The sequence below is a fragment of the Leptinotarsa decemlineata genome, unplaced genomic scaffold, assembly GCF_025532065.1.
Source record: "Leptinotarsa decemlineata unplaced genomic scaffold, Ldec_3_MD MMD2_tig00000505_RagTag_RagTag, whole genome shotgun sequence".
Classification (NCBI taxonomy): Eukaryota; Metazoa; Arthropoda; class Insecta; order Coleoptera; family Chrysomelidae; genus Leptinotarsa; species Leptinotarsa decemlineata.
This window is the reverse complement of record NW_027412549.1, coordinates 367,916-395,883: the sequence shown is the minus strand read 5'-3', so window position 1 is coordinate 395,883 and position 27,968 is coordinate 367,916. Positions and strand designations below refer to the sequence as shown.

Sequence of the window (27,968 nt, the reverse complement as noted above, 5' to 3'; positions counted from 1 at the left end):
TGTTGGGTTCCCGAGAGGAAACATAAGTGTTGAATGCTGGGACCAATTTCGTTTACACAAATAAAATTGATTCATTACAGATCATAGTACTTACACAGTTTTATTTTATTCTTTATAGAAATTGACTTTTTCAAATAAAAAAAATGTTTAAGATATTTGAATTATCCTAAAGATTGTCTGAGTGATCTGCCATTTCTAAGATTTGGTTTCAAATACCTATTTCTGATCATTTCCTTACAGCACAACTCGTTGGAAGGAAATTAATTATAATACAGGTGTTCCTTCTTTCCATATACAAAAACTTGCTGTTTTCCATGATGAAATTTAATTACGATCCTTTGTACTTTTTAAAAGTTAAGGCCCCGTGTAAATGAAGAGAATAATCAATAAGTGCGTTTAAAATAGAAATAATCGTGTGTTTTACCTTTTGGTACGGTACTGGTTGGTTCGTACATTTTAGCATCGACAGGCAATTTATATTCCAAGGCCTCCTGGACTCTGCTGTTTATCAACTTTTCGTAATACTCTACGGAGTTTCTGCAGCGCAGAGCCCGAACAGAAATATCAGTATAAGTACCCACCGGAACGTAAACATCGCTGGTTGAAGTAAACTCGTTAACTGAACCTGAGTTGCCCGAGACAGGTGTTTATCGGATTTTTTTATTATTTCGACTGTATTTATGTATGTATTTGGCGTTATTAGTACAATGGTGATAAGATTCGTTGAAGACTATTTAATCTCTTTTTTTTATAGGAACGAGGTGAGTGTTCCGTCAGTTGATATTTTAATTTTCATTTTATTTAGTTTTATGATCTGACCAAATAAGTGGGGAGATTACCTGGACGAACAGGCAAAGGAATTATGGTTTAGTAGCATTTCAAGGTCGATATATGATTTATGATTTTTCTGCATGGAGGTTGCTCTCAAGGTTAAGAGTAATGAAATAATATCAGTAGGTGACGAAATCATCTTACCTGCTTCATTATCAGGGAGTTGTTTACGTGTAGTTTCTGATCTCGACATCTACTTGTCGCAATAATTTTCTCATTGAACTGAACCAAACTACGCAAAACAGTAATAGACATTTTTTTCGGTGTCAACGGCATCGACTGCTATGTTCATTAATTCGTGTTCTGGGTATACACTGTTAATAACTTCCCAAGCCACCTAGGGAGCATCATGCCATTATTTGGTCGAAAATGATTTTTAGCCACTACAAAATATAATGAAGCATTACAAATCGCCTCAAAGGAAGCTTCACTTTGTAAAATTTATCAATAAATAGTGAAACTGAAAATGTTGAATGATTCAAATTCCCAAAAGAATTGTGTGAAATTGAATAAAGAACACAGTGAACACGGCGAATGTCGTCATCATTTATATCTTGAGGTCAAAGATCACCAATAGAGATTTTATGAATACTCAAAAATGCTCTAGCATCATAGTTAATAGAAATTAGAATCCGAAATATTCTTATTAACAGTCACAACGTATCTCTATCTAAAAAGATAGAGGCAACCCACAGGTAGAACTGGAGCTTCTAGCGTAAAATAAATCCAAAACAAGCACTGATCCCAAACACCAGAACTGCAACACTCTTCTCGACGTACGTTTCACCAACCCAGTTAGTGTCTTCAGGAGATGAAAGAGACTAATTTTCAACTCTAAACCTGACCTATTTGTATCTAACAGGGTACACATTTACATGATTTCGGGTAGAAATTGACGGAAACTTTACTCGTGAGTTCCTGATATAATTTGAATAGATTTAATATCATGCTACACTTAGACAGTGTTCATTTATACTTTGGCCGTTCTCCAAGGCGCTCTTTTAGTCTAACCAATATGTTTTTGTCACAGTCCTCACATATCATTTTACATATCACTGTAAGTAGTTTTGGAGAAAGTGTATCTAATAAATGTGCTGAAACGTCCCAGGCCTAAGAAACAAAACGCGTTTTTTTTGTTAAAAATGGCTTTATTCATAAACGTTGTCCCCATCAAGAACCACCCAATCATTCCAGCGCAATACCACTTCTGTAGAACGATTTATCTTTTGCCTCAAAATAGGTCTTAGCAATAACCTCTTCATTAGAGTTGAATTTCTTATCGGTGAGCATTTTTTTGAGGTCTGCTAACAGTCAGTAATCGCTGGGAGCCAAATCTGGCGAATATGGTGGATGTGGGAGCAATTCGAAGTTCAATTCATGTAGTTTTGCTCTTGTTTTGATTGACTTGTGACACGGTGCGTTGTCTTGATCATACAAAATTTTGATCTTTTCCTTATGCGGCCGTTTATGCTTTCGGGCGAGGTTCACCATTTGCTCTCCACTTAAATGATGATCGTTTTGATTCCGGAGGGAACTGATGGATCCATGTTTCATCCATTGTCACATATCGACGCAAAATTCCAGTTGGTTATATTCAAATATGGCCAAACCCTGCTCAGAATTATCAAGACGTTCTTGTCGGCACCCACTTTGAACAGAGCTTTCTCATACTGAAATGTTCATCCAATATAAAGATCATTCAAACCGATTTTGTGATTTTTTTGTTTTCTGGTGTTTCTGCCTCATTTGGACGTCGCTAAGTTCCGCGTCATCGATGTCTCTACGACCACGTTTGAAGACAACAAAACAACGTTTGATTATTGTTTCTGATGGTGTGACACTTTTCAAGCCATTGCTTCGCTTTAACGATATTTTTCCCATCAAACAGTGTAAAATCAAAAACACGAAGTTGTTTTGATCCATTGTTTTGAAAATAACATAAGTAGTGACACTCTTAGCACAATAACTCACAACCTTTGAATATAATACATTGAAATCACGTGGTTACCAAAATACTCGAAACTTATTTCATGTTGAGGTATTTATAATAAGAAAGGGAGCATAGCTATGTTCTCTTTAGATGGTATTCTTTGTAAATAATTTCCGAGTAACGTCAGTTAAAAACGCTTGTTAACTTGTTTACTATGATACAACATTAGTTGTCAGTATTTCAATTTGAGATTAAAGTTCATTAATTTCTAGCCTGACAAATGGTTAGATTAACGGAAATGCATAAAATAACAGTTTCACAAATGATTGGTTATGGAGATAAAACCCGAACACAACCAGGAAGTAGCTAGCCTATTTCATGAGAAATCTCCTAGTTTTCCCCCCATATCTCAAGGAACAATAAGCAAAATTGAAAGGCCAGTTTCATGAGCTTGGTCATATGGGGCAGATAAAATAAGCAGCTGCCAATGCAATGAGTGATGAACCCAAATTAGGTGTGATGCTTGAGTTTGAGCAAAACCCACATATCGCGTAGACATGCATCCCCTACATTCAATGTTAGGCATACATCGATAGTAAACATATTTAAAAAAAGTAAAATGCATCCGTTAAAGTGGTACCTACTCAGGAGCTCATGGAAGATGATTTTTATATTTACATAATGGACATGTTGGATAAAAATATTATCAAATTAGAAGAATTTCTGATTATTGTACTTTGTCTCTTAATGGTCGGCAAAATTGCCTCTACTGGTCAAAGGAAAATCCTCACTTGATGAGAGAAAAACACACGCAATACCCTCAAAAGGTTAATGTTTGTGCAGAGATTGTAGGAAACCATATCATATTATGATTGAACTCAATATTTTTTACGTGAAATTATTTTAACAGGATTTTCCTTTTATGAGTTTCGATTCATTTTTGTATTCATAACCCCATTTGACCCCTTTCGACGAGCGGTCTTGTGTTGTGATTTTCACAGTTTGTTGTTATGATTGAATTCGATTTTTTCAACGTGAAATTATTTTGACAGGATTTTTTTTATTCATAACCCTATATGACTCCTTTCGACGGGCGGTCTCATGTTGTGATTTTCACAGATTATTATTATGATCGAATTCGATTTTTTTCAATATGAAATTATTTTGACAGGATTTTTTCTTAGATGAGTTTCAAATTATTTTTGTATCTGTATGTCTCGTGCGTATCCTTGTTTCTATCGAGGGTAAGAACGCCTGTTGGTCATCATAGAAAGTACTGAAAATGATCTTTAATTCAATACATACAGTGTGTAAAAGCCAAATGAAATAAATTCATTATTTCGGTTACTGTACCTACATATTTAAAAAAAACCGAAACACGTCAAATGTAAATTATAATTTGACATTCTTCAACGTAAACTTGCCACCCCTACCTTCAACCTCATTCTTCGAATGACAGGTGCAACCCCAATTTTTTTCAAATGGGATGTATAGGTTTGTGATATATCGTTTGAAAGGTATCTTCATTCTCTATTAAAAAATGTTATCGCTTTCAAATTTATTGCTTCAACTAAGATAAAATAAATCAAAATCATATGGTTACCAAAATTCTATAAATACACTCAAAAACTAAAATGCCATGCAAATCGTAATGAAACGTAGAATACAAAAAAGAACTATGGATGTTAACGAAGTAGATGTTCAAAATGTTCACCGCGAACGTCTTGACAACATCCTAATCTCAAATAAAACTGTCTTTAAATATTATTCAGGCGTGACAGACCTAATCGCAAGCGTTATTATTTCTGTGCAACAACTTCTCTAAATAAAGATGTCCTGTCTATTTAATGCATTGCTTGCAGTCAAGGTGCCCTATTTTGCTCACTGTCCTCTGAAAGGACAAATTTTAGGTAATTTTTTAGATACAGTGTGTCCCAGCTAAAACTTGTCACCCCCTAATCTCGTGAACAAAAATTGAAAATCACTCAGACCCGTCGCTTTCTATTTCATGGGAAAAAATCATCATTGTGTTGTCAACCCCCTCATCCTCAGCACCCCCTACTTCGGATTTCTCAATAAGACTACTTTATTTCTAATAAATCACTTTGAAGGGAATTCAATCCCAAAGACATCGGTGTACTGAAATTGAGGATGGATCAAGCGTTCTTGAAGTTTTAATGAAAATTAAGTTTCTATTTTAATTTTTCATCGCCTAAAATGTAATGTGATCAAATGAAACGTTCAAAATGTGAACCATTCAGTTTCATACAGAAGTATAAGCGATTTTCGAAATGTCTTTAACATTTCAGGAGTTTTTGCACGATACTCCGGAACAATTCTCCTGTGTAGATCATCAAGAGAATTTGGCTGTGTAATATAAACTTTGGATTTCAAATGACCTCAGAGAAAGAAGTCTAATTGTGATGAATCAGGAGATTTTGCCGGCCATTCTATTGGTCCTTGCCTTTCAATCCACCTTCCTGTGAAATTGTCATCTAAAAATTGACGTACAGGTACAACAAAATGTGGAGGAGCTACATCTTGTTGAAAGTTGAGCTGACCTTCAAATACAATCATCGTCTTCAAGTAACTTAGTGGGTGATTCTGGGGTTCACAGTTGTATCAAGAAGTTCAAGATAGGTTTGCCCGTTGAGGTTACCATCAATAAAATATTGATCTACAATATGGTCTCCCAGAATACCAGCCCAAACATTCAATTTCTAGGGAGTTTGTGAATGAGTTTCCCCGTACCAATGAGGATTTACGTCACTCCAGTATCTACAGTTGTGCCTGTTCACATGTCCATTTGTTGGGGATGAAGGGGTTTACAACACAATGATGATGTATTTGGTGAAAATATTCCCCCTTGAAATAAAAATCGACGGGTCTGAGCGATTTTCATTTTTTCTACGAGTTCGCATAGTAGGAGGGAGACAAGTTTTATCTGGGACATACTGTATAGTTCCTTCATAAGAGTTTTACTGTAGGCATATATATGATGGAATCGGCCGATACTTGATGAAAATCCATAACTAACGTATTCCAAAAACACTTTATTGTGAGATTTTCACTAAATTGTTTTACAAAAACGCAACACGTGTTTCGCCATACAATGGCTTCATCTGGCGTGTCTTTCAACTCACAATAAAGTGTTTTTGGAATACGTTTTTTACTGTAGGCGTTTCCACTAAATTGTTTTACAAAAACGCAACACGTGTTTCGCCATACAATGGCTTCATCTGGCGTGTCTTTCGAGTTGAAAGACACGCCAGATGAAGCCATTGTATGGCGAAACACGTGTTGCGTTTTTGTAAAACAATTTAGTGAAAATCTCACAATAAAGTGTGTTTGGAATACGTTTTTTACTGTAGGCGTTTCCAAGTATATTCAATCAGTACTATTTATATTTCTCTTTGATTCATTTTCTGAATGAGTGTCGAACCGTAGATGAGAGAATATGTAAACACTTTTATATTGACGAAACATTTGTTCTGGTTTGGACACTAGCTTGTAATCATTAAATCGAAAAGAGATCAATTTTGTAGATTTTCAGACGAATTGATGAAGTATTACTGACGTTCGACGCTTCTAGGATTTCAATTCTTTCAAAATGACATCTCTTGTAATGATATTTTCACAAAAAATAAAATATGGGTACTCCATGTTACACACAAAGTCCGGACTTCGTAGCGGACCCTAATTTTTAGTTTGAAGAGGTAAATACAAGTGATATAAAAACATAGGACGTTTTTTGGGAAAGATGGGTTCTGGCTTTACTTCTCCATCTTGATACAAAAAATATGGAAATTTTCCAAAGAAAGGAAAAAAAGCAATCAACTACAAAGATTAACTCTATACAAAGATATGTGTATCATGCAAAGGAAGTTTTAAGTCTCATTTTTCATGAAGATCTCCTACCTCGTAGTAATGGCTACATCCATAAATGCATTAATTGTTTTCCAATGAAGTTTCAAGAAACGAATCAGGAATATTGTCAATTGATTTACGTTTGCTCATAGTGTAAGCGCATGGAAAATCACTCGTTTCGAGACTTCTACGTTCTATCTCCCTATGGCTGTTTTAAATAACATACTTTTTCTGAAAAAGATTATGTTGACTGATGAGGTTACATTTTCCACTAATGGAGTTGTAATACCTCAAAACTGTTTATGCTGGGCCACGGAAAATTCTCACTGAGTTATAAATTGTAGAGACCAATATTTCCAGAAGTCCTTATCTGGTGTAGGAGCCCGAATAATTGGACTTTTTTTGAGAATCGTTGAAAGACGATCGTTTAGTAACCTTCCTTGATGCAAAATTTTGGGTTGCAATTGGACAACGCCCTCTTAATGTGCACTAATACTGATGGTGCTGAGTTGGTTAGCGAAACGCGCGCCGAGATACAGCAATTTTGTTTTGGTGGGTTACAAATTTCACTTTCAACTTCTAAATGTTAATTAAAGTACCGTAAATACTATACTATATTAAAAAAAGTATGACTAAGGAACCCTTCAAAAATCATATTTACCTTGATTGACGCATATATTTTCACCAATTTGAGTGTTGGTGAGACTTTGATACTTCAAACCCCAATGAACTTGACGATAATTACCAGTTAATAACACCATTTTCACGGTTTGAAAAGATCCATAATAATTAGAGTGTATTAGGACAATGTACAAATTATAAAAATGTGCCATTTTAAGCGTTTTCCATATGAAACTTTTTTTTGTGTTTTCTGTTTTCTTGGGAAATGAATATTGTATCTTTATATACGTAGTGGACCTCATAATTATTGACAATTAGTCATTAATAATAAGGCATTGCTAAACAAAAAGTGAACTCTTAGGTAGTTGAATAACATATCTGAAAATAATTTTCTGAGTTAATTTATGATTCAATATTTTTCATTTGATCAAGGCAGAAATTTTTCATTTTCAGGAATATTTAACTTGGCCAGTAGGTCAAATGAAAAAATTTTCAATTCCATGGCTGAAGAAACTTTTCATTTCATTTCAGAAGGTTAAATGACAACATTGTTTTTTATATGCAGATATTTAATTCAATTAGAATCCTTACACTCCATACTCTAATTTGATCACATCAGAAATTTTTTCACCAATCATTGTACAAATAGCATTGGGATGTCCCGAAAATGAAAAAGGAAGCACGCTTGCGTCAATAACTCTCAATTTCTTCACACCGAATACTTTCAGCTGATGATCTACCACGGCTCCTGCTTCTGGATTTCTTCCTGAAGGGCACGTCCCCACGGGGGTGGTAAGCTGCCATGGCAGTCTGCGCGATGAAACAAAGCCAGTAGTTCTTAGAAAGAAAATCGTGCTCTCTGCAAGCGGGCAAAGGCCTGACCTCCAAGTTGGTCCCTATCCGCTGGAAGGCCTCGGTACGCGTCAGGTTAATGGCCAGTTGAATCCCTTCCAGCAAGGTTTCCACGTCTAGGTTTCCTGGATCATTCAACATGTTGAAGTCTATCGCAGGGTAAAGGTATGGATCTTTGGAGATTAGTCGTACCGTGCCTATTGAGTGTGTGTGCAGAAGTACCGTGGTGAGAGTGAAGGGGTTAGGAATGCTAATGTTGAAGAGGGAATCCCAGGTTTCGTCATTCCATCCCAGGAATTTTTTTCCCAGCTCTGCGGGTGAAGAGGATGAGATGACGATTTCCAGGCTGGGGTAGTTTCGAATTTGTTCGATTCTCGTCTTGTAAAATCCTGCTGCGTCCAGCGGATTTGCTATTGAAATAAAAATGCAATTAATATTTTGTTTTGGATTATATTAGAATTTGGATTGTTTGCCATTCAGCCCATGCAGCGTTAATTCAATTCATGATTTTTTTATAGCTACTTGAAGACAAGGTATCTGCCTAGAGTATTTTATTATATTGTTATCACTTCAGTTTTGCTCAGGTTTCTGTTTCAAAAATCAGGCAGACGAATATGTGGTTAGAAAATAAAATAAAAGTGGAGTGAGAAGCACAGGAAATAGGTTTTGATTTAGCTCAACAAAATTTTAAATGAAGACAGTTGGAAACTTGAGACATTGGAATGGTGGAACACAGAGGGATAATAGTGAAAAATCAATAGAGAGTGAGAATTGGGAAAGCTACTTGAAGAAAAAAAAGATTTAATAACTATGTTAAGCATTTTAGAACAGGAAAAATCAGACACATGTATAAAATTCCCTAGAAAGTGAGATAGAAGACAATCAGAGTGGAAAAGATGGCATGAGGTTGAAACAAGGACAAACAACCAATATGATATATATATAAAATTTTAGAGTTAAAGATAAAACTATAAAGAAAAGAAAAATACGTCTAGAGGTTCAAAATTGAAAAGAATGATTTTTAGAATAGATTAGTTTCGTGGTAAAAAGTCAATTATAGTCTATTTCAAAAGAGTGTAGAGTAATAAATCATGAAGTGTCATAAAATTTGCCTGAATTTCGTTGTCGTCCATGGGCGTAGGCAAATCTTAGGATTATTAAACTTAATAATTAAAGTAAATTAAAAATTACAGATATAGATAATAATAAAAGGCCATTTTTGGGAAGTAATTTGGTCTAAAACTAAGTACCTACATGTATTTAGGTAAGTAAAATTTCTTAAAAAAAGATTAAGATTAATTTTAGTGGTTCTTGTAAACTTATTTAATATGCAATTTGGGTTCATATACTTGAGCATGATTTCTCAAAAAAGGGTTAACACTTAGTTCCGAGGTGCCATGTCATTATAATAATCCCTTTTTGACCCTGCCCACCAATCATGCAATACCTATTAAACCCAGGTAATTAAGAAAAAGGGTTTAAATATATTGTAATTGTAATGGTCTTAAACATTCGAGTTATAATAGTAATTGTTACTACACCAATTAAACGTACAGTGATATTGTGATATAGAAATAGTGAAAAAGTTATAAAATGGGGACATTTACTCCAAAGAAAAGAAGTGTAAAAATTCTCCGCTATCTGTTTGCAAAAAAGTTATAATTTTAAATGTATATGATTGCATAAAACACGATCACCCTAGTTTGTCTGTGCAAGAAAGTGTTGAGCGATGTGCCCGAATGACTGGAATTGGACAGTCCACGATTTTTAAAATTATTGCGAGAAAGAAAGATATCAGGCCAGGTAAGTCCATGCAAGAGAAAATCAGGAAGACCAATAAAAATCTTAGATGAAGACACCAAATGTGACATTCGAAGAAAAGTTCATTCGTTTTATTTTAAAAGGAAATACCCACTCTTGAAAAAATATTTATCGAGATAAGCCAAGATAACGATATTCCTTTGATATCCAGAAAACTTTTATGGAAAACTTAAAAAAGTATGAATTTTGCCTGGGAAAAGCACAATCGAAAGGCACTATTACTGGAAAGTGATGAAATTGTTTGCTGGAGACGAAAATATTTGACAACTATAAAGCAGTACCGCAGAGAGCAAAAGAAAATTTTTTATCTTGATGAGACGTGGATAAACGAAGGTTATATAGTCAAAAAATGTGGCAAGATAAAAATATAACAAGTTCTCGCCAAGCTTTCATAGAAGGCCTTTCGACGGGTATTAAAGTGCCTTCGGGAAAAGGGAAGAGGCTTATAATTGCTCACATTGGAAGCGAAGACGGATTTTTAAAAGAAGGTTTGTTAAGCTTTGAGTCGTGCCGGACGGGAGATTATCATGAGGACATGAATTCGGATGTCTTCGAAGACTACTTCGGGGAAATGTTAAAATTTCTTTCAGCTGATTCGGTCGTGGTTATGGATAATGCAAGCTACCATTCAAGGCGTTTAGAGAAGGTACCAACTTCAGCTTGGAGAAAGCAAGGAATTATTAACTGGCTGTCAAATAAAGGTATTCAGTTTGAGACGAATTCAGTAAAGAAGGAACTACTAGCCATAGTAAAACAACATAAATCTCGCTTCATGAAATATGCCGTAGAAGATGTAGCAGAAAAGTATAAAGTAACTGTGCTGCGCCTACCGCCATATCATTGCGAATTAAATCCTATAGAACTTATATGGGCACAAGTTAAAGGATATGTTGCAAGGCACAATACCACATTTAAAATGAAAGATGTCAAGGTATTGTTTGATCAAGCCATTATGGAAATCACATCAGAAAAAGTGGCAAAAAGCAATCCAGCATGTTTTAAAAGAGGAAGATAAAATGTGGGAACTGGACAACTTGGTCGATCAGGTGGTTGACCCTATAATTATAACACCAGGGGATGATGACAGTTCTTCGGATGAAGACTATACTGATGTAGAATAATTTAATTGAATTGTAAATATACTGTAGCGGGATAAGCAATCTGGACAGAGACCAGTGTATCAGTGACAGTGACACTTTTGCTTAGGTTAGGGTTTAGAATTAAGGGTAGTCTGAATAATTATTTTCTCGGAAGGTTCTCGAAAATTGTACCTAGTAATCTCTAGAACATTCAATTAGGGTATAAATAGAGTGTTGTTAAACGTTAAGGGAAGTTCACAGTTTTAGTATTGTTCAAGTGTCAAATTGTAATAACGTATCCAGTAAAGTTCTTGTCGTTTTTTGTGAATAAATTGATTTAAAGTCCCCACAAGTGTTTCAATACGTAAAGTTCGTTCGTGTGTGTTTGTGAGTATTCCCGATTTCGGTTCGTATATATTTTATTGTTACATTTTATATTTTTTTAATAACACTGTTCTGCTGTATTAAATTTTTATTTCCTTTAATATAATTTTTATGAATGCATATTCTTTTGGCAATTATCCCACTAGCGCGCCTCTGGCTCAGTATTTATCCGTCGATAACAATGGACAAATCCCTTAAAACAGGGTGATACCTACCTGCTCTTTATGAAACGACATAATTTTGCAATGCGGACTAGGGAAGTGACAGAATTTATTGACGGATCACCCTGTAGCGCTTTTGAATACTTAATGAGATTTTATTACTCTACACTCTTTTGAAATAGACTATAGAAACATATGCTTTCAAATACAGTGTGTAAAGCCAAATGGAATAAATTCATTATTTCGGTTACCATACATATCTTAACAAAATCCCGAAAAAATGCTACGCCTACTTTCAATCCCCGTCGAATGACTGGTACAATCCCCAATATTTCAAATGGGAAGTATACGCTTGTGATATACTGTTTGAAAGGTCTCTTCATTTTCTATTCAAAAATGTTATCGCTTTTAAGTTAAGAAAACAATTAAGATATAGTAAATTAAAATCATGTGGTTACCGATATACTCAAAACTTATTCCATGTTGAGGTATTGATAAGAAAGTAAGCAAAAACCATAGCAATGTTCTTTTTAGATGGTATCCTTCAAAAAAATTGTAAATAATTTCCGTGGCAACGTTATGTTACATCATTAGTTGTCAGTATTTTAATTTAAGTTTAAAAGTTCGTTAACTCCAAGTCTGACAAATGGTTAGATTAACGGAAATGCAAAATACTAGTTTTGCAAATGATTGGTTACGGATATAAAACCCGAATACAACAGGAAGTAGCTCGCCTATTTCATGAGAAATTTCCTGCTCCACCTGAGGACGGACATATAATAATAATATTGATATATCTCATGGAATAATAAGCAGCTGCCCATGCAATGAATGATGAACTCAAATCAGGTGAGGAAAACACACATACATCGAGTAGACAGGCATCCACCACATTCAATGTTAGCCAGTAAACATTAAAAAAATTCATTCCTATAAATTGATACCTACTCAGGAGCTTATGGAAGACGATTTTGATAGAAGAACTTATTTTTGTAAGCAAATGCTGGACATGTTGGATATTAATATCCAAATAGAACACGTTATGTTTTCTGATAAGTGTACTTTGTGTCTTAACGGTCATGCTAATCGGCAAAATGGCCGCTACTGGTCAATGGAAAATCCTCACTGCATGAGAGAAGAACATTTTTGGGAGGGATTCGTTTTTTGGGAAAATAATTTTCTACTTCTTCATCATTAAATGATGGAAAGAAAGCCAAAATGCTTTTTCCTATTATTGAGATAAAATATCACATTCATGCATATATATATATATATATATATATATATATATATATACAAATATGAAAGTTATTGAGTGTCTTGATATAGAACCAGAAGTTAATATCGGACATAGCACTCATGAAAGTGGCAAACCATAGACACGTGTTCTATATATATATATATATATATATATATATATATATATATATATATATATATATATATATATATATATATATATATATATATATATATATATATATAGAAACAGAAGTTAATATCGGACATATCACTCATGAAAGTGGCAAACCATAGACACGTGTTTCGGGCTTTTGGCCCATCATCAGTATGGTGCAGCCAAGTGTAAGGATGGGCAACACTTGGTTACCAAAAGATAGAAATACAAATGCACGGAGCCACCAACAGGTGGCTCCTTTCATATTATATATATATATATATATATATATATATATATTATATATATATATATATATATATATATATATATATATATATATATATATATATATATATATATATATATATATATATATATATATATATATATATATCGGGCCGAAACACCTAGTGAGGATATTTATCTCATCATTGATACATTATGTAGCCTTCCTGTTATTGAATTGAATAGGAAAAAGTAGTGCAATTTGAAAACACAAGTTTTTTGTACTTTAAATAAATTTCTGTGCATGATCCATATCTTGTGAAGAGTTTATTAAAGGTAATTACTTTTGTCCTTTATATGGAAGTTTCTAAAATTTTTCATCTTTAAATGCGTAGAGTGGCTAAAGAAATGAGAAAGAAGGTGGAGAAATGGAAAAGTACATTTTGAAAGGATCAGATTGTGATGGCCAGATAACATATATTCTGTATAGGAATTTATGATGCACTATTTGGAACTTTTGATGTAGTAATGAATATTACTGTTATTTTCAATACCTCGACACGTGTTTCGATCACCAAGTGATTATCTTCATGAGGAAGATTAAACTGTATAACCATTTATGTTATACAGGTATACCACATAATATTATTATGTTTACTTATTTCTATTCTCATAGGTTTCCATTTTGAATCTGCTCATGAAATGGAAACCAAAGAAAAGTCAAAGTACTTTCCTAGGATTTGGCTAAGGTATGTGGATGATATTTTCGCGATATTCGATACCAAAATATCGATTATTGAGGACTTTGTTTCCTTTTTAAATAATAGATGTCCATTAATAAAATTCACGTATGAATTAGAAAATATGGAGGGTTAGAATACGATATATTTAGAAAGGAAACAAGCACATACAGGTATATTCCTGACAGTTCACATCACTGTGGACAGCACAAACATGCTGGGTTGAATTTTTTAGTGCGTCGTCTTTTGACTTTCCCTCTTACACATGAGATGTTCACAAAAGAAAAACGTACAATACAGGAAATGGCAGCCACTAACGGTTTCTCGAGGGGTATTGTAGGTGAAATAATAAGGAAGAAAGAAGTTTAGGTTAAGAATGAACGAAATCTCGACTTTCAGAAAGGACAAAAACCAAGATAAAATATTCAGTTCCATACCACCAATATATTGGTTCTTCGTATACGAAGAACTTTGGAAAGATTTTCAAGGAACTAGGTATGAAGGTGGTTTTTAAAACAAGTCATACACTACAGAGCCTTTTGGGAAGTCCAAAAGACAAAGTCGAGAATTCGGAAAAGTATGGAATTTACGAAATTGAATGTATGGACTGCGATGCAAAATATTATTGACAGACAAAAAGATCTATTAAAATAAGATATAAGGAACACCTAGTACACTTAAAATATGGAAGACCTAAAAATCAGCAGTCGCCCATCATATTTTGGTTCAAAATCATTCCATAGCCTTCAGTTCATTAAGTTAGACAAGTTAACAACAGGCAGCTAGATGCTTATGAGAGTGTAGTAATAAGTAATATTATGAATAACGATGACGGACCAATACCAAATAGCACTTGTAAAAATATAAGAAATTAATTTAAGACACCAAAGGTGTGGAATACCTGTATAGCATAAATAGGGTTAGCTTCGCAAGTTTTCCAGTTTAATCTTCATATTGAAGATGATCACTTGGTGATCGAAACACGTGTCGAGGTGTTGAAAATAACGATTTGGTGTTGGAAAAACTAATACTAAATAAGCCCTTTTGACTCCAATTCAATAGCGTAACAGATTTTTAATTCACAATTGTGAAAACCCCTGCCAACCCATGGTAGAAATCGGACAAAAATATAATTTTAATTCATTTCAAGTACTTATTTTGGAAGTAATGAAAAATACTCGTAAAAGGTTATCTTTAAATGATATTCTTGATACCACTAGTATAAGTACAATAACGTTTCCATATATTTATCAGAAAGCAGCTGGAGCTAGTAGAATAGTGTACCAAAGTATACCTAAATAACTTCGTCTCATGGAAATCCAGATCAATTCAAAGAATTTCAGTCAACTTTTTCTTCTCATTAATGAATCCAATCTTTTTTGTATGTTGAACTTACTCATTTCTACGTATATGGATGTCAAACAGGTCGATAGGAATATTTTGATAAATGAATCATTGAACCTATTCAGATACGACAAATTTTCATCTTATGGTTGAAACTCATGATGAATGTTGGCCTCGATCTGAATGGTTCAGTTTTGATATTCTCAACAACGTCATTACCTGCTGTCAAATCACCATATCCTTTCAAAAAATCTTCAATTTGTTCCTTCAAACTTTGGCTAGCTATCGAGGTGTTGCTAGAAAATGGAACACCGCAAAATACATGTTCCCGTACGGTACTGCCAACTTCTAGGTCTTGAACAATTGGTATGCCCACCTCCTCCAGACGCCTTTTGGGCCCTATCCGGAGAGCATGAGAATTTGCGGGGATGAAATAGCACCAGCGCTTAGTATTACTTCGTTTCGTACTTTCACCCTGTTGGAAAAATACTTCAATGATTTCCCTATTCCGAATGAATTAATCGAAATTGAAAAAATGCCACATTGAGGAACTTTAATATAATGTAGAGTTATAACATACCTACCTATAAGTTTTATTATTTTTGGTGAAGATAATGCCGGTGGCTTCTTTGAGATCGTTGAATTCAATTTTTGTGACGTAACTTTCCGAGGAAATTACAAGGTTCCTTCTGTTCTTCACTGGTAGTATAAAAGCAGACGCCTGGTCTAGCCTACGCCCTTCTTTGGTGTTTATTTGCAAAAGGGTTGCTCCCAATTGGTTTTTTCCGTTGTAGTCCGTAATGTTATATCCCAGTTCCTCATTGGCCTTGAGGAAGATTGACGAAAAGTTGGATGGTGGCATGTGATAGTTTGTGCGAAGGTATCTGTAACAAATATTCACGAAGAAATAGCGAAAATACAAGTACAAATTATATAAATGGATGAATAAATAGCTGATAATCGAAAATTAACTTAATACTTGTTTCGAAGTGGTGAGACAGGAATAAAAATACATAAAATATAAAATATATATAAACAATCTTACAAAAGTCCAAACAGTTCTTTTTTTTTAACATATATGCACTTCACACATTTGCTCGCATATCTAGACGTTCAATATACATATTCAGACGCACACATATATACATAGCACAAACCAGATTAAATTTCAATAGAATATTGATTTTTTTCCTTCGTTAATGTCACTAATCAAACTTCTAGGCGTTTTTTAAGAAAATCTAAGAGGGTGCTTTTTAATAGAAAATACCTGTTGATGCTAGGTATTTTGTACGGAAGAGAGTTGTATAGTTTTGGTGCAATATATGAAAAAGATCTTTGTCGAAAAGATTTTGACATGAAAGGTACAATATAATTTTTTTCGACGTGTACCATGACAATAAGTTGACACTTGTCAACCCCACCCCATCCCAGAATAACGTATCGTAAATGGCTCTCTACAAGACGTGATATAATGTTTTCAAATTTTCATAATCAAGTAACTTTTTTAGATATTCAAATTTGTAGAGTATTGTTTAAGAGTTTTTTTATTGCATATGTGATATGATGATATCACCTCAGATGGCAAACTATATAGATCCCAGATATTTAAATTTTTCCACAGGTTGGAGAAAGTGTAGCTTACCTTGAATGTTGACGTCAATGTTTTCAAAGAACGGAATGTTTGACTTATTACAAGTAAAAGGCATACCTATACTTAGTTTTATCTAGGTTCACAGCTAGTAGTCTATAATCCAGCCAGTTTTTATCAATACAAAACCTCTTTCGGCTTTTTTCCTGAGATTCTTGCATTTCTCGACCTGATACACAATAGCCATGTCATCGGCGAATCCTATAATATCACCATTGTTTTCGAGGCAGAATAATCCGTTGACATATATACTAAGTAGTATGGCACCGAGCACAGTGCATTGGGGAACACCGCAATCGATCACTTCCTGCTGCTAAGTACTTCGTCGACTCTAACAATTTGATGTCTATTTGATAAGTAGTTTTGAAAAAGATTGAGTTTTTTTTTCTCTGACGCTAATGTCAAATCTATGAATATACACGCATTGTTTGTTGTTGTTTACCGTTAATTTTTTTTGTCAGTTCGAGGATTGCATCTTCTGTTGATACGTTGTTTCTGAAACCAAATTGTTTTTCCGAAATGATTTTGTATGTGTCAATCGGTTTTGAATACTTTTTCAATTAATTTAGATAAGTGTATTATTGATTTCGGTTTTTTCCCTCCGTTATGTAGTGGTAGGTATAATGACATAATTTTTCAATATCGAAGGCCACAAAACAAATGTATGAAATTAACGATGTGTATGAACTGTAAAAGTATAAGAATACTGTTTCTAGTTGTTTTTTGGTATTTGTCCTTCCACAATCTGAAAAACAAAAAAGTGGAATGAACAGACGTTATGTTGAAGTGTAACAAAGAGAAATCTGATGAGTTCAACTCAAAAAGTTACTGCGTAATATAAACCACTAAAGATTCCAATTAGTCAGTAACTTGTATTCATTATTTTGCCTACCAATTGAATAATCAATGAAAAATGGAAATTTCTCATTTAGATTTCTTTCGTTTTGGAAAATACTCGTTTTCTATTTTCAAAACCAAAAAATTCACTCGTGAACAACGCGTCTTATATTTTCTTTGAGTCACGTCGAAAGAGTGAAAAGCTGTTTGCACTTGAGGCCGTTGTTCAGAAGTGAATTTTTTTTGTTTCGAAAATGGAAATAGATTATTTTCCGAAACGTTACCTATCTGAAGAATGTATAGAAATTCAATTTTTTCATTGATTATTCAATTTGTAGGCAAAATTAATAAATACGACAAGTTACTGACTAATTGGACTCTTCAGTACTTTATAGTAAGTACACCGTAACTTTTCAGGGAGAACTTATCAGTTTGTCTTTCATGACACTGAGGAAGATTGTCTATCGATTCAGTTCTGTTTATTTTTTAGATTATGGAAGGTTAATCAAGTAAATCCAAAGGCAGTGAGAAAAGTCTACTGCCCCACAAAAATTACAAGAATGAAAAAAATCATATTGAAAACATTAATTATATCTTTTTTGTATATTTTCAAAAATTCAATTTGTAACGTCTTAGTTGGTTTTCGTTTCTGTGAAAAGCACTTGGGAAATAATCCATCAATATCGACATTAAACGCTTTTTTTATCGAAAATGTTGACAGTTGATTCATTTTTTTGGATATTTTGGAGAGTTTCTGATGTTATTCAACAAAAGTATTTTTTGTGGAGGAAAATCAGTTTTTTTCGAAATTTTTTTGGTTATTTTTACCTTCCACAATTTGAAAAATATGGAAATTATAATGGAGAACTTTATACAGGTAACTTATCGGTGTAAACTAAAATGTTTGCCCTTTCTACACCTATATATAGTTCTCCATTATAATTTTCTGATGTTATATTGTCAATTCCTGGGATTTACTATTTTTCAAACTCAAAATTGTTTTCATGCCCTCTATTTCATTCATTTGCGACAAAAATATTGTTATTGTATGTTCATTTTGTTTTTAACACAAATTTAGCTTTTGAATTTATTTGATATTTCTTCACCAATTTCATTAAAGCGGTTATTACAGAAATCAGTTTTTAATCAGTTATTTTGCTGCCATTAGGATTCTGTACCTCTTTTGTGTTAGATTTTTTTAGAAATTTCATTAATATTGCCATAAATAAATACTTTTAGCGATATTTTATTTTTTTATTTATTCAGTCGGTACAAAACTCTGAGTCAGGATTATGCTGGTATAAGGAATTCAATAAAAACTTTTGACAATTAGAAAATACACTTTCAGTTTTTTTAAAGTACTTTAGCTTTTCAAATGAACGATTGAAACTGATTTGTATTTTGTTCCGTAAAATTATTTTTTCTAGCAACCTATTTTTTTCTCTGGTGGATTTTATTATCGAGGCAGTTTTCCAAGGGTTTCTTTTTTTAAATTTATTTTTAGTACAATATTCACATGTTTTTCAGTTTAATAAATCTTCCTGTTCAATTTTTTCTTTGAATTATCTATCAGAGAGAACTTATTTGAATTGTTTTAATGAAACTTTTTGTATTCTTTCCGGCGACGTAAAATGGGTCATTACGTAGTAAGGATGTGTTAAATCCGTTTCGAGTATTATTGAAATAACATATGTAATTTTTTTCTTTAAGCAAGTATGTCGTCCAAACCAGATTACCAGATCTAAAAAACCTAGTCTTCTTGTTGATTGGTCTGATAAATAAAACTTTCTTCTCCAATTACATTTCAATATTCACGTACATTATTATCATTTCCACTCGAAATATTATTATCTCCCATTATTATGTATATGTACAATTTTTCAGATGATCATTGATAAAATTTGGTCCAGTTGTTGGACGTGGTTTGTAAATTCCATTGATTGTAGTACTAAATTCCATCACATTTCTATCTCAAAATTGCTTAATAGTAGAAAATTGTGACTAAGATGAATTTTTGCTTGAAAGATGGGACCATCATTTTGATTATATTTCCCTCCATTGAAGAACAGCTGTTACCCATCAAGATTAAACACAGGTGTATCAGATATTTGCCCATATATGATAATTTAGTACCGAAAATCTTTACCCATCTTTGCCGTGATATTCCTCGTCCACCGGCGCGTTGGGGTTGTTTTTATGGAAATCTTCGGATTTCTTGAAGTATTCGAGGACGTTCAAGTACCTCCAGCTAGGATCGTTCACAATTTCCGCCCATCTGTCGTAGTCTTTGCTGTTGCCCCGGCTGTAGATAAGCTCATTGATGAGTGACGTTCCGCCAATACCTTTACCTCTAGGGGCAGCGCATTTGTGGTCGACGGCGCCTGCAAAAATGGCCATTTATTTGATAATGTAGTGCACTGTACCTACTTTTATTCCACCAGGTAGTTTGAAGAATAAACAGACGTAACTATGGTAACAAAGCCCGAAACATCTTTTTTGACAAAAAGGTAGTTTGAAGAGTCTTCTGAGATGTGAAATGAAAACTTGACGGCGAGCAATCGCGCAGGTATAGACTCTCTCAACTATATTACTATTGGATTACGATAAGCCCCTTACCGGCCAGTGTCGTACCTATAATTAGTCTTAATCAGGGATGCAAATGAAACATTATTTCTTTGTAATTTCTTTTCATATTTCATTTATTATTGTGAGTACCTAGTACAGTTCATTAAAATGTTTTATAATTACACACTCTTGATGAATCTTTTTTTAGACAATGCTCTTTTTCACGCTAACAGCATTGGAGAACAGAGAGCATTTGTATGTTATGCAAGAGTTGTAGTGGGGCTTATATTGGAAATTCAGTATATCTACTTTCTACGGAAAATATCAAAAATCAAGTTTATTTTTCAGTTCCATGTAGTGACTATTTCATTTTCATTTCATTTCTAATAAATTTCGGGAATAAGATGTACCGTTGCTAATAGAACGTATTCAGAATACCGTGTATATCCGTAAATATTGACTTGAGAAAGTTTTGCAATAAGACTACTTTTTTGGAGTACATCCTGTGAACTATAACATACAAATTTCAAACGAATACATTAGAAACCATTTTCGCGAAATTAATAAATTCCCAATCTTTGACGCCCTGTATATTCCAAACCTGTGCTGTTTGGGATATACATGGTATTTTTTTATCAAGACGACTTGAACTACAAAATATTGAAACAAACTTATTATTATTGGTAGATACCTAATAATATGAATTTCATTCAAAAATAATTACCATGTCATGATTTTTTCTACTCAGAATCAAAAATAAAAATGATTTTTAGATATTTCAGGTCGGTACAAATTTTAATTGAGTTTTTATTTTAACAAAACTGTAACTGCATGTAAACAAAACTGTAAACAAACGAGTGAAACAATTCTCGTAAATTTGTTGCTAAATGCACAAGAAGTAGATAACATTGAAAAGAGAAATCGATGACTCCTAATCTTATATTAGATTTAAGAGACCGATTTTTTTCTCAAAGCCTATTTTGAAAAATTTACACTGTTTTGACCTGTATATCCCCTGACCACACCTGCCTGTTATTCTACTATCCATTTTGTAACTTTCTATCAAGATTTCATTTAATAAGTACTTGAAGTGGATCAATTAGCAACCGCCATCTGATATTTACATTGGAGAGTAGACCCGATCGGTATGTATAAAAATCATAAAGATTATTATGCGTGGTTCAGATACGTCCCACACCAGCTGCAGAAAAAATAACAATAACCGAAAAGTGGTTTTTGGACAGCTGCCAACTACCTCATGACCATTGTGATTTGACTAGGTTATTTTGTGTGTAGTATATTTCTACTTTCTTATTTTAAAAAGGAACAATAGGCTGATCCCTTCACAGGTCACTCGATTTTCAATTTTCAAGCCCTTGCTAAAGTTCACACTTCTATATTTCCTGGAGGCAGTTCTAAATGTTCATCAACATTAATGTTCCGTAACAATATTTATTACCACAAAATAGGTGTAATTAAAATTAGTTTCGATAATTTCAGTCAATTAAACTAGATTCGGTTTTTGTCAAGTTCAGTTAAGCGATTATAATTAATTGATGCAGTAGTGTGCAGGGATCTTACTCTTCCGAATCGTAGTCTTTCATTTCCAATTATTGATGAAGTCTTGTTAAAATGAATTTTGAAAGAACATTGGAATTTCTACTATGTTCAATATTTTTCATTATTTCATTTCTCTTTCTCTTCTCATCGATTACAAATCTGTCACTCTTTTAGACAAGGAAGTCCGACCTACATTTGTAACTAATGACTCGTATGTAACCGCGAACATGTTACGTTACGGCTAGTAGAGACGAAGTAATGTTACATGTTTGACACGCCTTACCGTTACAAGCCGCCCGATCTTTTGTTGGTTTTAAGTCGTTGGTCGCATCAAAAGAGTGTTACGTTACGCACGGCATTGAGTTGGGACAACTATTTAGGTATCGCATATCTTTGCTTGTATAATGCAGGGTTGTATTGTAACCTCTGTGTTATTTCATAAACATACGAATATATTTGGCGTTATATTCGGGGAATTGGATATGCCGTAACAGGGTTATATTGTAACCTCTTTTGGTTACGTTACAGGATAATTATAATTGACAAAACTCACATGCTTTTGCAGCGAACTGTGTTATTTCATAAACATTCGAACATATTTGGCGTTATATTCGGGGTATTGGATATGCCGTAACAGGGTTGTATTGTATCCCAAATGCTTCTGGAGCGGACTGTGTTATTTCATAAATAATCGAACATATTTGGCGTTATATTTGGATCATTGAATATGCCGTAACATTATCAATCACATTCAAACAAGGTATCGATGATTGAGATGTAACAATATAACAGACATTTAAATGTAAAAATAATAAATAATTTTAAGGTAATATTGGCATGTGACACTTTTATTTTATTTTTCATCTTTTCGGTGAACTGTGGCTGGGTGAAAGTATAACCGGGGATGTCACATTACTTGATAGAACTGGTCAGTCTATGGAACTAAGTCTAAGTCTTGGTGAAGAGTTACTTCAATTTGAAAGAAGATTGGATTTGACAGAAGTATTTCTTGAATCATCGAGGTGATTCTATTCTATAGCAGCTTCAAATAAAGATATCCTTTTAAATTGTTTTCCACTCGGCGGAAATAGGAAAACAAAAACAAATGGTTGGTGTATACTACACTATATTAGTGATTGATTTAGTTTATTTGAACGAAATATAATTTCGATTTTGCATTTGTCAAATGATCACACGTTTACAAGGACCGGTCCAACTGTCAAAAACATTAAATAATAGGTATGCTCTACTCTCAGATCCACTACAATCTAGAGGAGGTGGAAATCCAAGAAATAAGTTAGAATAAAGAAGAATCACATAGTCCTCTTCAGAAGGTTTAATTATGGGAAATCCATTAAGCCCCTTACTTGCGGAAATTTTCATGGATAATCTAGAGAAGTCGATTTTTAAACATCCTTTGATTAAGAATTTCTTGTATTGACATAGATGACGTTTTGGTATGTTTTACAGATACTAAGTGACAATTAGATACTTTTCATAGGGATATTAACAAATTTCATGAAAACGTTAAATTCACTATAGAAGTAGAAGAAGACAACTCAATCAATCAATTAGTAGAATGAACAACAAACATGATTTTTCAATGTATCACAAACCGTCCTATGAGGATATTACTAGACATTACGATTCTACCTATTCTTATCAACAAAGTAGCAGATGGGTCAATGTTCCTCTTTCAATAGATAATTTCGATAAAGAAATTGATATCATTAGGCAAATTGCGGTTAACAATGGGTTTGAAGCCGCCAAATTAATAAACAAATTACTTTCCAAGAAAAAGTCTACGCAAAAGCGATTCGAGACGTTTTTCCTATTGATAAGGTAGATAATCAAAAAATTATAGAGTTTTAACGTATTTTGGACAAAAAACGGAAAAAGTGGCTTCATTTTTGAGGAAACGAGATATTAAAATTGCATATAGAACAAGTAATACGTTGAGAAAGTTAGTTAAAAATAATAAAGACAAAACATCCAAATTTGAGAAATCAGTAGTATATAAATTAAAGTGTGGAACGTGTTCTAAGGTATATATTGGTCAAACTGGCAGAACATTTAGGAATCGAATCCAGGAACATCATATGAGCTATGTAAATAAGAAAACAAATTCAACATATTCAAATCATCTTCTAGAAGAAAATCATATCTTTGACGAAGAGTTCGAAATTTTGCACATAGAAAATAAAGGTTTGAAACTGAATCATTTGGAAGCAATGGAAATTAATAAACTTTAAAATTCAAACATTCTAATGAATGACCAACTGGACTTGAATAGATCACCATTATTGAACTTGTTTTCATAAACTCCGAGAAACAAATATTATTGATGAAGATATGAGGTAATAATGCTTCCGGTGATCATAATTGAAGAAGTATCTTGGGTAGAGGTTTATGAAATTACTATGGATCTTCATCAATCAGAAAAAAAGAAGAATCATAACCACGAAGAGAAATAAAAAAGGATTGTCGTAATTATTTTTCATGGCATTTGATCTAGACTGACTCTTACCTAGACACGCGGTTTTCTGTGGGATACTCATGAAGCCCCAATTGTAGTCACTGAAAACCGCCGTACCATAGTATTGAGGAATCATAGTGAAGTTGTCGGGATATTTTCCAGCTTCGAGGAGCAACACATTCCATTGTTTTATTTCTGACAGACGGCTCGCCATAACTGAACCCGTCGAGCCGGCACCGATTACGACAAAGTCGAATGTACCAAAATCTGTAAAAAAATACAATGCTTAACATTTAATCAATACTCCTACATTGGACGATGACACTTTATAAGTAAAAATTATTTCTACTTGCAAGTAAGTGTTCTTACAAACGGGTAAACGCTCATATCTAAATGGGATTCATTTTTTTTTTTATTTAATTAGATTTAATTTTTTTTTGAATTTAATTTAATTTATTGATCTTTTAGATATGAATATTATACTGTTTCAGATACTTTTTGAACAAGTACTGATTTAACTTTTTGACATGGGGAGGTAGAATATTGCAGCGGCGGCTCGTCAGAGGAGATAAAGGGGCTTAGCCTCCCCATAAAATTTGAGGCTATTCGTCTCAATAAATTAAAAGATATTGACACATAATTATGATTATTTTTTCTAAAAATGCTTGGTTATCATTACTTTACCATTAATTTTTAATATAAATACATAATATGCCCGAAAAAACACTCACTATGTAGTACGTACCACACTGTATCCTGCATCAACAAAACTCAAACGTACCGCCCATGAACGAATAACAAATAAACCATCAACCCGAAATAATAAATGCGATACGTTGCAAGGGAGCCAAGCCTCCGACCGCTTTAAATACACAGGCTCCACGAGACGATCAAGCAGAGACATCAGCAGCGACATACGTCCCGATTTGTAATGTCAGTTGCAGAAATCATAGCGTTAGAGGAGGCTAGCCTCCAGTTGGTCTCCGTTAGTGTACGACTGCGCTTATTTTTATTTAATTATTCGGACAGGATGCCGTGTATTGTATTATAGCAGTGCTTTTTGGTAATATTTTTAATGTGTTTTAAAGTGTTTTCTTTCAATTTCAAGGTGTCTTCAGGTTTTCACTTTTCGGTAAGTTTTTTTTTTCATTTATTATGGATAAGTTGGACGAAATTAAAAAATCTGACGATATAGTCGATTGGTTGCAGACAAATAATTTTGTCTTTATCTTATGATAATAAATTTTACATTATTAAAACTCTGGGAAGGCCTCAACTAAATTTGATTTCAATTAAAACGTCAGATAATCGACAAAATCGAGGATTTAATATTAGTTGGTACGATAAATGCGAGTGGTTAACCGGCTCCATCAAACGGGAAAAACTTTTTTGTTGGCCCTGTGTTTTATTTTCCGTACAAACCGAATACCAAACGTGGTCTAAAATAGGATACTCCGTTCTACAGAAAGACATTTTAAATCTAAGGAGCATGTATTTTCATCTTGTACATTAAAATTGTTTAGCAAACAAAATATATCAACAGCTTTAGATACAGCTCAAAAAGAGGCCATCATTTCTTTTAATAATCAGGCTAGGGAAAATCGGTTGAATTTAAAAAGAATCATCGATATTACGATTTATTTGGGTTCCCAAGAATTAGCTTTTCGTGGACACGATGAAACCGAAGATTCGATTAATCGCGGGAAAAACAAGGAACTTTTAATGTTATGGGGCAAATATGATTCACAATTTGGCACTTTTTTATACGGTAGCGTTTTTTCGGGCACCTCAAAAACCATCCAAAATGAGCTTATAGACAGTGTGGCATATTTTATTAAGGAAAATATAAGCAAGGAGATTGAAAGTGTTTTTTGCATGGGAAATTGATGAAACTACCTATATTACCTGTACATCACAACTTTCAATCGTTTTTAGATATGTCAAAGATGGTAATGTGGTAGAACGTTTTATGGGATTTCATGATGTTTCATCTGGGCGCACAGCTGACGATTTGTTTAATTTTTCAATTCGTACGTGTGACACCTATAATTTTAGACAAAAGTTGATTGCGCAAACCTATGATGGGGCTGCGGTCATGGTCGGCCATTTAAACGGTTTACAAACTAAAATAAAATCCACAACTCCTCATGCACTTTTTACGCATTATCATGCCCATGCCCTAACTTTAGTATTAAAGCGTGCAACAACATAAAAAATTTCGCGCCTCCGGCGGGCTTTTCTGTATGTATATGGTCTTTATGACTTTAGCCTCCCCTGTTCTCCAATACACGAGCCGTCACTGGAATATTGTATAAGTTGACATCGATAGAGTTTCTACTTGACTTTTTCAGTCTGAATCTACTGGTACTCATGATCGTGGAAATCACAATTTCTGTTTAATGTTGATCAATTTTATGAATATCTATCAAAAGTTGATATAGATAAATAGAAGGTACTGTCATTATTTTCATCGAAAGGAAATGAGGTCTACAGGAGTCTAAGAAATCAGCCCAGATAATATCCTCACGGTCTTTTTTTGTAACATAAATATCCCCAGAGAATTGTTCCATATGAGATGTGAGAATGAAAAAAAAAGCGTAGTTAGCTGTATAGATGTATGCCTAAGAGTTTAACACTGTGTCCTTCAATCCAAGAAATGTTTGATGTAAAAATGATGTTTTGAGTTTTATTTTAGTTCAACATTAAATTATTTCTTTTGAACCATACGTCAGCATTCTTTTGAATTTGATTTATATCGCGCACCAAATTACCCTTGATTTTTCCGGATGTCGTAAGAGTAGTATCATCGGCGAAAACAAAACAATTATGAGGTGACATGAAGGAAAAAAATCATTTATATTGATCATGAATAAAAGAGGCCCCAGAACCGAGCCTTGGGGAACACCACATGTTTTGAGTCTGATACATTGTTCGAGTCAATTGATACATATTGGTATATGTTTGTCAGATATGAGGAAAAAAGAAACAGGGGGCTTCCTCTTATGCCATAGTCATCTTATTTTTTCAGTAGAATAGAATGCTTTCGTTAGATCACATAAATCAGCAATAGTGTGCACATTATTATGTTTTCAATTACTTCTTTGCCTCACTTATTGTGGAGGATGATTTCCTAAATCCGTATTGATTAGTGATGAATAGCTTGTATTTATGAAATTACTCATAAAGCCTATTTTTAGGATGATTTCAAATAGTTTGCAGAAAATTGGGACGATCGATATTGGCCGGTAATTTTCAATTGCATCCTCACTGCCTTTCTTAAAGATTGGGACAACTCGGGTCACCTTGAATTCACTTGGAAATATTCTTTTTTCCATACACGCGTTAAAGAGTATTCCAAGCGGTTCAATTAGATACGAGACCGTTTCTTTGACAATTCTACTATTAAGTTCGTATGCATCAAACGAGTTTGAATTTTTCAGATCAGTTATTGCCCCAGCAACTTCACTGTTCAAAATGGGTTCCATGAAAAAGGATCTTGGTGCATTTGGTTTGTCCGTTATTGATAGAGGAATATAATGGGAATTTGAGGGTGACAGATCCTCAGATATTATCACACCTACGTTAACAAAATATGTATTGAAGTCATTCGCAGTGAACTTACTTTTAC

General features: G+C 33.6%; 3 protein-coding genes across 3 annotated transcripts in view; 1 reads left to right on the top strand and 2 right to left on the bottom strand.

Moving 5' to 3' along the window:
* Positions 1-27,968, top strand: part of Cals (calsyntenin 1) — a 159,448-nt gene that overhangs the window by 39,757 nt on the left and 91,723 nt on the right. The window lies entirely within an intron of this gene.
* LOC111504325 (glucose dehydrogenase [FAD, quinone]) overlaps positions 1-27,968 on the bottom strand; it is a 55,385-nt gene that overhangs the window by 22,392 nt on the left and 5,025 nt on the right. The gene's annotated exons all lie outside the window — the stretch shown is intronic.
* LOC141481866 (glucose dehydrogenase [FAD, quinone]-like) lies at positions 7,813-26,447 on the bottom strand. Its single transcript, XM_074174181.1, is given in 7 exon segments — positions 7,813-8,511; positions 15,474-15,656; positions 15,659-15,729; positions 15,839-16,138; positions 19,886-20,120; positions 24,392-24,607; positions 26,417-26,447. Coding segments are annotated over 7 exon segments (1,608 nt in total). The 3' UTR covers positions 7,813-7,939.